Genomic DNA, 10,378 nt, shown 5'->3' on the forward strand with positions numbered 1-10,378 from the left:
ACCAATGAAGGAATGATGCCCATTATTGTAGGCAAACTCGACAAGATGCAGGTATTCCTCCCACTTAGCCTGGTTATCCATCACATACATCCGCAACATATCCTCTAAAATCTGATTAACTCGCTCTGTCTGTCCATCTGTCTAAGGATGATAAGCGGTGTTGAAGTTGAGCCTGGTGCCCAATGTTGTCTGCGACTCCCTCCAAAAGGATGATGTAAACAAGGAATCTCTATCTGAGATGATCTTACGAGGAATGTTGTGAAGTCTGACAATGTCTCGCAAGAACAGCTGTGCAACTGCAAGGGCGGTGAAGCTAGTCTGAATTGGTGAAAAATAGGGCAACTTTGGTCAAGGTGTCAACCGTCACCATGATGGCATCGTGGCGATGAGAAGACATCGGAAGACCAACAATGAAGTCCATGGAAATAGTGTCCCACTTCCATTTCGGTATCTGATGGGGCTGCAAGAGTCCACCTGGATGTCCATGTTCTGCCTTAACCCTCTGGCACTCAAGGCATCTGGCTATAATGTTAGCAATCTGCATCCGCATACCCGACCAATGATATAGTTGTCTTAAGTCAGCATGGAGTTTCTTAACTCCAAGATACGCTGCATAAGGTGCTTGATGAGCCTCTAGAAAAATGAGCTCGCTTCCATGGTTATAGGTACAGATTTGAGGCAGTGTATTATGCACCACCTACTAGAGGATGAATTCTATGCAGAATTTTGCCAGATAGTCTGCTCTCAGAGACCTCTTGACAGTAAATTTGTTGATTATTCATTGGATTCTAAGAGATTGTTACGGCATAAAGGGCGCATCTATGTACCCTACACAAGAGACTTGTGTGAGCTCATTATTCTAAAGGCTCATCAAGCACCTTATGCAGCGCATCCTGGAGTTAAGAAACTCCATGTCGACTTAAGACAGCTATATCATTGGCCGGGTATGAGGATGCAGATCGTTAACATTATAGCCAAATGCCTTGAGTGCTAGAGGGTTAAGGCAAAACATGGACATCCAGGTGAACTCTTACAACCCCATGAGATACCGGAGTGGAAGTGGGAAACTATTTCCATGGACTTCATTGTTGGTCTTCCGATGTCTTCTCGTCACCACGATGCCATCATGGTGACGGTTGACACCTTGACCAAAGTGGTCCATTTTTCACCAGTTTGGACTAACTTCACCGCCCCTGCAGTTGCATAGGTGTTCTTGCAAGACATTGTTAGACTTCACTGCATTCCTTGTAAGATCATCTCAGATAGAGATTCCTTGTTTACATCATCCTTTTGGAGGGAATTGCAAACAGCATTGGGCACCAGGCTCAACTTCAACACTGCTTATCATCCTCAGACAGATGGGCGGACAGAGCGAGTTAATCAGATTTTAGAAGATATGTTGTAGATGTATGTGATGGATAACCAGGCTAAGTGGGAGGAATAATTGCATCTTGCCGAGTTTGCCTACAATAATGGGCATCATTCCTCCAATGGTATGCCACCCTACCAAGCCTTGTATGGTAGACCTTGCAAGACACCCTTGAGTTGGGATAGGATCGAGGACACACTATCCATTGGACCACAGTTGGTCAAGGACATGGAACAACAAGTGATACAGATTAGGCAACGACTCAAAGAGGCCCAAGATAGACAGAAGAAGTATGCAAATGCTTAGATGAATGTCATGCCCAAAAATTCTACAGGGCATTACATTCTGGTATCAGAGTATTTGGTTTCAACACTAGGAGCCTAACCCATTACGTCTAACCTATGAACTGCAATTTTCTGTAGGATGCCCGCAGTCACCTGCAATGGTCATCGAAGGGCCAGGGGTCCTAAAGCAAACCCAACGAGCCAAAAGGGGGCAAGACAGGATGTGGGAGGACCCCCACCGGGGCAACCTCCAAATCTTGATCAAGTTTTGAATGCTATCAATACTCTTATTGGGGTAGTACAGCAGAGGTTACCACCTACCATTTCATAGCTCGGATAGCAAGATGCAGAGGGGCATGGGGCCAATATCAGAGAAAGGAGTAGAAATCCCCCACCTAGACTTGCAGAGGATCAAGGGGAAGCATCAATACACCAGGTCAAGCCACCCTCTACATTAGAGCGAGCACTAGGGAGAGCACCTCGAGATATTGGGGATGAGATTAGTGACCTACTACGACTCAAGCCACCCCTATTCACCGGTACCACAGATGGCACACATGCAGAGGCATCGCTACAACTGGCCATACACCTATTACAAGAGGATGCCTCCAATTGGTGGCAGCAGGAGGAGACCATAAGGAGAGTAGACATAGAGACACTCACATGGGAGTCCTTTGTGGACCGTTTCAGGGACAGATATTTGTCAGAACACTTTAGACAGAGGCAGATTGAGGAGTTTCATGATCTTCAACAGAGGGGTCTCACGATGGCCCAGTACGAGAGCAGGTTCTTAGAGCTACTTCCTTATGTAGAGTACATGAGAGATGAGAAACTACGCATCCATCGATTCATTAAGGGCCTTAACTTTTCTCTTCAAGGATCAGTACGGTTGGCTTTCCCTACCACTTTCAGAGAGGCAATTGAGATGGCATTGGTTGCCTAAGATATTTGTACTAGACAAGAATCTCGGGATAGGATCCATAATCGGAACCCCTCCCAGCAGCCAGCACAGCAAAAACCCTCTTGGAAGGGTAATCAGAGCCACTCGACAGGGTCTTCAAGGGCCCCACAGACACGGCAGAGAGGGCAGCAAGACACTAGACAGAGGTCATCACAGGGTTTCCAGAGCTCTAAGCCCAAACAGTGGCAGTCACAGGGCCCCAAACGTGATCAGAGGCCACAGAATCAGTATACACAGCCAGCCAAGATTCAGCAGTCCTCTAAGGGAGGCTATAGTGGGTCTAGCAAGACCAGGGGTCAGTAGCAGTCTAGGCCATAGAGAGTACAGATTTAGACCCGTGGGCCATGTTATGCTTGTAGTGGTATGGGTCATATTGCGAGAGAATGTCCACAGGGTCTCACAACAGGCAGTCAGCGAGGAGCTGCCTCAGAGCCTACAGTAGGTGATATGGGCAGATCCCATAGGGTGTTTGCAGCAGTTGATAACCACCAGGCCGAGCACCAGGCCATAGTGACTAAGGCTGCAGGTATGATTAGAGGATATGAGGTTACTATACTATTTGACTCCAGAGCTACAGACTCTTTTATATCCCCATTTGTAGTGGAGCGATGTAGGCTAGTGGCAGCTAGACAAGATGTTGACTGGGAGGTTGAGTTAGCTTCGGGGGCTAGGGTGTCAATTGATTCCTTGATCCATGAGTGTCCGATTCAGATTGGAGACATGATCACCACACTAGACTTGCGCATTACTCTATTGGGTTCCTATGATGTAGTTCTTGGCATGAATTGGCTTAGCGCCCATAGCGTCAAAATAAATTGTAGACAAAAGATAATTATGTAGATGACCATGGTACTCCTAGGGTGATTTCAGGAGTTTAGAGGCCAGTATCCCTCCGTATGATTTCCGCCATGCAGCTTAAGCAGTGCATGCGGAAGGGGTGTCAGATGTTTGCCATCACCATCAATGACAGAGAGGAGAATGTAGGGGAGGAACCCTCCCTTGATGACTATCCGATATTATAGGAGTTCGCAATGTGTTTCCATCGGAGCTTCCTGGTATGCCACCACCAAGAGCAGTTGATTTCCATACTGATCTCGTACCAGGAGCTAAACCCGTACCTAGAGGACCCTACAGGATAACCACCCATGAGCTCAATGAGCTTAAAATTCAGCTAGAGGAACTTTTGGAGAAGGGCCATATCCGACCCAATGTGTCACCTTGGGGAGCATCAGTGATATTTGTTAAGGATGGATCATTCAAATTGTGCATTGACTACCAGCAGCTAAATAAGGTAACTATCAGGAACCGATACCCATTACCCAAGATTGATGACCTATTTGATCAGTTACAGGGTGCCCGAGTATTCTCCACAATAGATTTGAAGTCAAAGTACCATCAGTTGCACACCGTGGAAAGTGACATCCACAAGATTGCATTCCGCATGAGATATGGTCACTACGAGTTCACGGTAGTACCTTTTGGTCTCACGAATGCCCCAGTTGTATTTACGAACCTCATGAATGGGGTATTCCGCACATTCTTAGATAAGTTTGTAGTAGTGTTCCTAGATGATATATTGGTCTATTCTCGTGATGAAAAGGAACACAAAGAGCACCTATGGTAGGTATCGCAACGGTTGAGGGAGAATCAACTTTATGGTAGCTTGTCGAAATGTGCCTTTTTCAAGTGGGAAGTGCATTATTTGAGTCATGTGATATTAGGGGATGGGATCTCAGTGGACCCATCCAAGATTCAAGCCATCATGGATTGGCCAACACCTACCAATGTCACAGAGGTCAAAAGTTTCATGGGATTAGCAAAATACTATAGGCAGTTTGTGGCAGGTTTCTCTAAGGTAGCTCAACCTATTACCTCTCTTCAGAGAAAGGGAAAGAAGTTTGAGTGGACAAAAAAGTATGAGGTATTTCAGAAGCTCAAGAGGCCACTCACTAGTGCACCCATTTTAGCAATACCCGACCCCTCAAAGGATTTTGTAGTATGCACAGATGCTTCCTTGGATGGAATTGGCATTGTTCTTATGCAAGAGGGTCAAGCCATAGCTTACAAGTGGAGGAAACTCAAGGAGCATGAGCTCAATTACCCTACTCATGATCTCGAGCTCGCAACAGTGGTCCATGCATTGGCATGATGGCGACATTTCCTTCTAGGGCAACGATTTAAACTTCATTCAAATCACCAGAGCTTGCAGTATATTTTCACACAGCCAAATCTTAATGCTAGGCAAAGGAGATGGATGGAGTTCCTATGTGAGTATGATTTTGAGGTGCATTACATTAAGGGTAAGGAGAACGTAGTGGCGGATGCCTTGAATAGACGATAACATGAGCTCTGATACCAGCCCAAAAATTCTACAGGGCATGACAACACCTATATCACCATATCAAAATAAAGGAATGAAACAAAATTATCAAGGTAAGTCATGCTATTACTGCAAAGAACCATGGAACAAAGATCATAGATGCCATAAAATGGAAGAATTGAAAGAAAAAAACTTATGTTTTAGGTGTAAGGAACCTTGGAAGCATGGTCATCGATGTAAAAGAGGACAAATGAATAAAATAACATATGATGATGAAAGTCCAAACAAAAAGAAAAGAATCGATGAACAAGAACATGCGATGTTAGCAGTCGTCACTCAAGAGGATAGGGATAATCCCTTTCGAATCACTTAATAGGATCTAATATTTAAAGAATCTGTATTGCTTGAGGAGAAGCGATTTCAAGAGGGTGGGACTGCAATATTCCCCTCTAATAATTAAATCTAATATTGATATTCTTATTTGTAATAAAATAGGAATGCTATATAATAGTTAATTGATTATTTAATAAATGAAATAAATTTATACATTAGGTATTCTAAGATAATTGAGTAGTAGACAATTATCAATACAAATTACATTTTTATCAAATCTATATAAATTAATCATCTATTAATAATTAAATAAATGAGCAAATATAACCACCACCAATTAATAACTAATATTAATAATTAAAAATCAAGACTAATAACAAGGTTGTCGGCATAATCAAGAGTCACACATCGCAACCCTTTTAGAAGGGGAGTATAAAAACATACTCAACCCACTTGAGAAGGGGGATGGTGGATAGACCATCACAAGGAAATTAAGGAGTTTTTACATATAAAGAGGCAAAGAAAGAAGGACGTCAAACAAATACATTCACTAGATACAAGTGACGTGGACTAGCACTTGTGGGACTCTCGTGCACAAAGAAAGAAAAAAGGTAAGGAAGGGAAAGTGTGAACACCATTGGAAATGACTGAGTTCTAACTAAACACATAATCCACCAAATCAAATAGCCTTCTTGAATGCAAATCAAGGGTAGCACATGGGAAGGAACCTGCATCTAAGACCTAGTGTGGAAGATGAGGACTAGTCATGTGTAAGACATGTATAGGGACAAGAGCCCACACATAATAGAAGGTTAATTAAGGTAATGGACACTTGCATTACATTATTAATAATCATTAAATAACTAAGGAAATATATGTTGTTATACCTTAATTTATACTATGATGTTATTTATAATTATAAATTATTTGATCTATATATTACTTACAAAATGATTAAGAACCTATAGTGCCAGTATAAGGATATTGATCATCTCTATATAAATGGCTTTGTGCCAAAGTAGATTTGGGAGTCATCTTTATATAAATAGCTAAAATGGGATTGATGAATTTTTATAGTGCCAGTGTGTGAGGTTTGTTCACTCGTATAAATGGCTTATAGTGCCAGTGCGAGAGGTTACTCAACCCACGTATAAATGGCTAGATGAGTAATAATGGAGTCTCATAGTGCCGATGCAGGAAGTGAGATCCTCGTATACATGGCCATCATGCCAGTGAGAGAGATGAGTAACCTTGTATGAATGGCTAGACGAGAATGAGATATTGGCCAGATCAAAGGGTAGAATAATATAATTATAATTGTAAATATTTAACTCTAACATTTATTGTGCAGATATTGGTGTCCCAAGATAACCCTAATAGTGGGGACATTACAAACTTATTGCAGCATTTTCTACGATGACCAAAAATTATACTTGAGAGCAAAGCAAAATGTAGCCAAAAATTCTCAAACAAAAAGTTTGTTACTGTCATTGCAGAAACCCCTCCTTATCAACCTAAATAATGACAATTTCTGAAAATCCATGTGACAAATGATTTTATCTTGCAACTTGTAACCAAGGAGCCATCTATCATCTATTATCTTTGGTAGATGTCAACAAAATCAAGATCATTCGTCTAGCAGCCATGAGAGTCTAACGTTATTGTTAAAGTTGTGATTGGGAGTGTTAACTCAAACAGCTACTTGTAACCAAGGAGCCATCTATCGTCTATTATCTTTGGTAGATGTAATCAAGATCATTATCTCTAATTGAAGTGAATCTATCATTTAACAACCATAAGAGTCTAACGCTACAGTTAAAGTTGTGATTGGGAGTATTAACTCAAACAGTCTACAATTTTCTTAATGAGCCTTCTTAGGATGAACATTGAAATGAAAATCCGACCACCTTAAATGTCAATTGTCAAACAACTTTCATTGTGTCTATATGAATTGGAGAGATTCGGTGGTGTATGCAATGACAATCTCTCTCCATAAAATACAGTACTTAAGTTTATAGACTTCAACCATGGCATACAACTCCTTGTCATACGCAGAGTTAAGCCAACAACTGTCCTCTTTAGCAACCATTGAAAGTTTCAAAGCCGGTTCCCCTCCAAAGTCCTTTAAAAATGTGAATTACAAAAACATAGATAATATTATTTTTTTATATTTCCAAAAAGTTACAATTACCCATGCAAATGCAATTGAAAATAAATAAATAAAATCAATGAAACAGAGACAAAAACCCTCATAGGAGAAAAGTAGCAGCAGCCAAAAAAATTGACACGTCATTACTCATGGTAACGAAGGAATATTCCTCCACTATTTTAGTTTTAAAAAAAAAACTAGAAGAGTAGATGTTAAATGATCCTTACAAAAGAGAGAGGAGAAGAAAAGTAGAAATCGGAAACAAAGTTCCATCAGAGCGAGGTGATGCAAAAGTAAAAGTGTAAAATATAGATATTCATATCACATGAGTAACAGTCACAAGCTCAAGAGGCACACAAATAATAGCAACAGTATTGCAAGATATGTTACTACCTTGGAGAGGGAGCATGCTACCACATTAACCGAGGACTAGCCCCACAAAGCCTACTTTCTTTGAAGGGAGAAAAACTAGCTTAAATCCAAATGCAATGACACTGAGCACAACTTTAGAATATCAAGGCATGTAACCAAGAGTTGGACTAGCTTAAATCCAAATGCAATGACACTGAGCACAACTCTAGAAATATCAAGGCATGTAACCAAGAGTTGGAATCAAAATGCACTTTACAAAATTGTTTACACAAAGACATGCATAAAATTGTATTAAAGCTAGTAAGGAAATCCTTTTTAATAAGTCATTAATTTATGTCATTTGAAGAATCAAGAACTAAATTGGGGCTACACTTTGAAGAAAGCAAACTACTTTAAAAACAGTGCCTCATTTTACCTTTGTAAAATCTTTATCATAATAATCGTAATTATACAAATTTGATGCAGCCATACAACTTTAGGAATGGCGGGTGTTTTGAGAGACTTGAATCTCAAACATCACTTTTCACCTATTTAAACTAGAAACCAAAATAGATTACTACTCACCACATCCCAGGGAAACACAGATTGACGATAAGCTGAATAGATGAAGAAGCCAACAAAGCTGAAAAGAAGAACTGAAAAAACACCCTGTGAAAAAATATCTAGTGTTAAACAAATCCAAGATGTAAACGACTTTAGGCAAATGGTGCTTGTATATATTTTAGCAATGAGAAAATAAGAACCATGCATTTTGCAACAAGCTTAGAAATACTAGATAACGTTCACAAAAGCAATTAAAAAAACTTCCCAATTTTCATAAATTCTTTTATATTTATTAAAAATTTGACCAAAGATTGAAGATAAAAATCGTGGATAAAATTTTAAAATATCTTCTAATTTTATGTAAATTTTACCAGATCTTAAATGGATAGATAGAAATTGGGGTAAGCCTTATTTTCAATCGACAAATACGCTTTGGAAGTTTTCTTTATAAAGGCTAGACGAAGAGAAAATATTATCCTCAAAAACTTCCCCAATCATTAGTTAAAATGAGAAAAAGTTGAACATACCCGCCACACAGCATTCTGCAGTGCATGACTCTGCTCGAAAGACTCGACCATCTTTACTTGCTCTGTTACAAAATTTGAAGCCACTTAATTTTGTTAACATGTATGAATGCTATTTCTAGTATAACAGTAAACTATTCTGCATTATTTTAAATATTAACCATCCAAATTAGGCATCGGATAAATTTTGGACAATATTAAATTTGATGAGGTAAAACATTCACAGTGACCTGATGAATTTAATCTTATTTAAAATGTTAATCCTGATATCTATTAGAGCATGACCTAAGTTCAAGATTCTACACACTGCGGTTAGATTTTTTGAGGTGAAAGGCTTCAAATGAATGCCCACTGTCTCGCCCAAGTTACTGCCCTGCATTCTAGGGTCAATCATTGGACTTCCACTCCAGTTTGGAGCTCTAGTCAATAAACTCCAGTCTCACAAGCAATCTCAACAACCCCATGAATACTCCAAATTACGGGAAGGATCAATTTAAAACTGCAAAACTATTAAAAAAAACATGAGCCTCGCCTGTGCATATGTGGCGAAAGGGGCTTTCCTACGCACTTGAGGGTTTGCAATACAATGCCTACGGAACAGGCAGTGAGGTTGTGGTACAATAATTGTAGAATAAACTGAAACTTGACCTGTACAATCACATATATTTTGTTACCAAACACACAAATCATGGTGGTTAATTGGCTCAATTATAGCAAACTGAAACCTATCTTTCGGTCGTGGTCAAATCAAGGCGAGATTCAGTGTAAGAATGTGTTTGAGCTTAGACGTTTATTCATTATAAAATCCTCATGAGTACAGAAACTGATATACAAAAATGTTTTCCGTGTTCAAGAGCTGAAGCAGAATTACCTTGAGTTTCAAGAGGGTGAGAATCTTCGTATGAAGGTAACGACTCCTCCTCGGACAATCTCCGCAAGGCCGTCTTCATTCGCTTCATCCTGTATCGCTGCAAAATTGTGAGCGACTTAAAACGAGTACCAGCCTCTATAACTTCAAATGCAGCATGGGACAAAATCCTAATTCATTCTTTAGCGCTGCTGCTTTTTCCCTCGCTGCTGCTGTATTAGGACCGTCTAGTGCCGTAACAGATCCTTTGTTAAAACGGTAAAATTTGCTTTTTTAAAGTGTGTTTTAAATTGTTTTTTTTGTTTTTTTCTCTGTTTTATTTTTTATTTTATTTTAAAGGTATGAAATCTGAAATTATATTAATTATTATAGTAAAAAATTAAATATAAGAGTATCTAGTGAAAAGTTATAAAACAAGGGATCAAAGGATCATATGTCTATTATATTCAAGGGAGTTTACAGTTCTATTAAAATGTGTCACCAAAACAAGATTTAAGTAAACATTTTTAAATGTATAACAAAATCAAGACAATTGTCATATTCCCATTTTAATATAGAATTTGAATAATAATTAGATAATAAAATGTTATTAAATAAATAATGATAATAAAGTTATATTAAAACTAATACTAAAATATAAAATTAGGAAATTATT

The 10,378-nt window shown here is 39.3% G+C and overlaps 1 protein-coding gene across 5 annotated transcripts in view; it reads right to left on the minus strand.

Annotated features, from left to right (window-relative positions):
* The window catches only part of LOC149571395 (histone-lysine N-methyltransferase), a 213,376-nt gene extending 203,397 nt beyond the window's left edge, over positions 1 to 9,979 (minus strand). For 3 of the 5 annotated variants that reach the window (XR_016359807.1, XM_089812928.1, XM_089812927.1), the window contains exons 1-3: positions 9,727 to 9,971; positions 8,859 to 8,920; positions 8,353 to 8,436 (exon numbers count right to left, since the gene is read on the minus strand). Coding sequence is in view for 4 of the 5 variants with exons in the window: in XM_089812928.1 (XP_089669054.1) it covers positions 8,353 to 8,436; positions 8,859 to 8,920; positions 9,727 to 9,814 (234 nt within the window). In the remaining variant the exon portion in view is untranslated. Of the gene's footprint in view, positions 1 to 8,352; positions 8,437 to 8,858; positions 8,921 to 9,726 lie in introns of all 5 variants that reach the window. The other 2 variants (XM_089812925.1, XM_089812926.1) reach the window with 2 other exon arrangements.
* Positions 9,980 to 10,378: the final 399 nt, after the last annotated feature.

Source organism: Cupressus sempervirens, chromosome 2 (assembly GCF_028749045.1).
Source record: "Cupressus sempervirens isolate cs-2001-9-10 chromosome 2, ASM2874904v1, whole genome shotgun sequence".
Taxonomy (NCBI): Eukaryota; Viridiplantae; Streptophyta; class Pinopsida; order Cupressales; family Cupressaceae; genus Cupressus; species Cupressus sempervirens.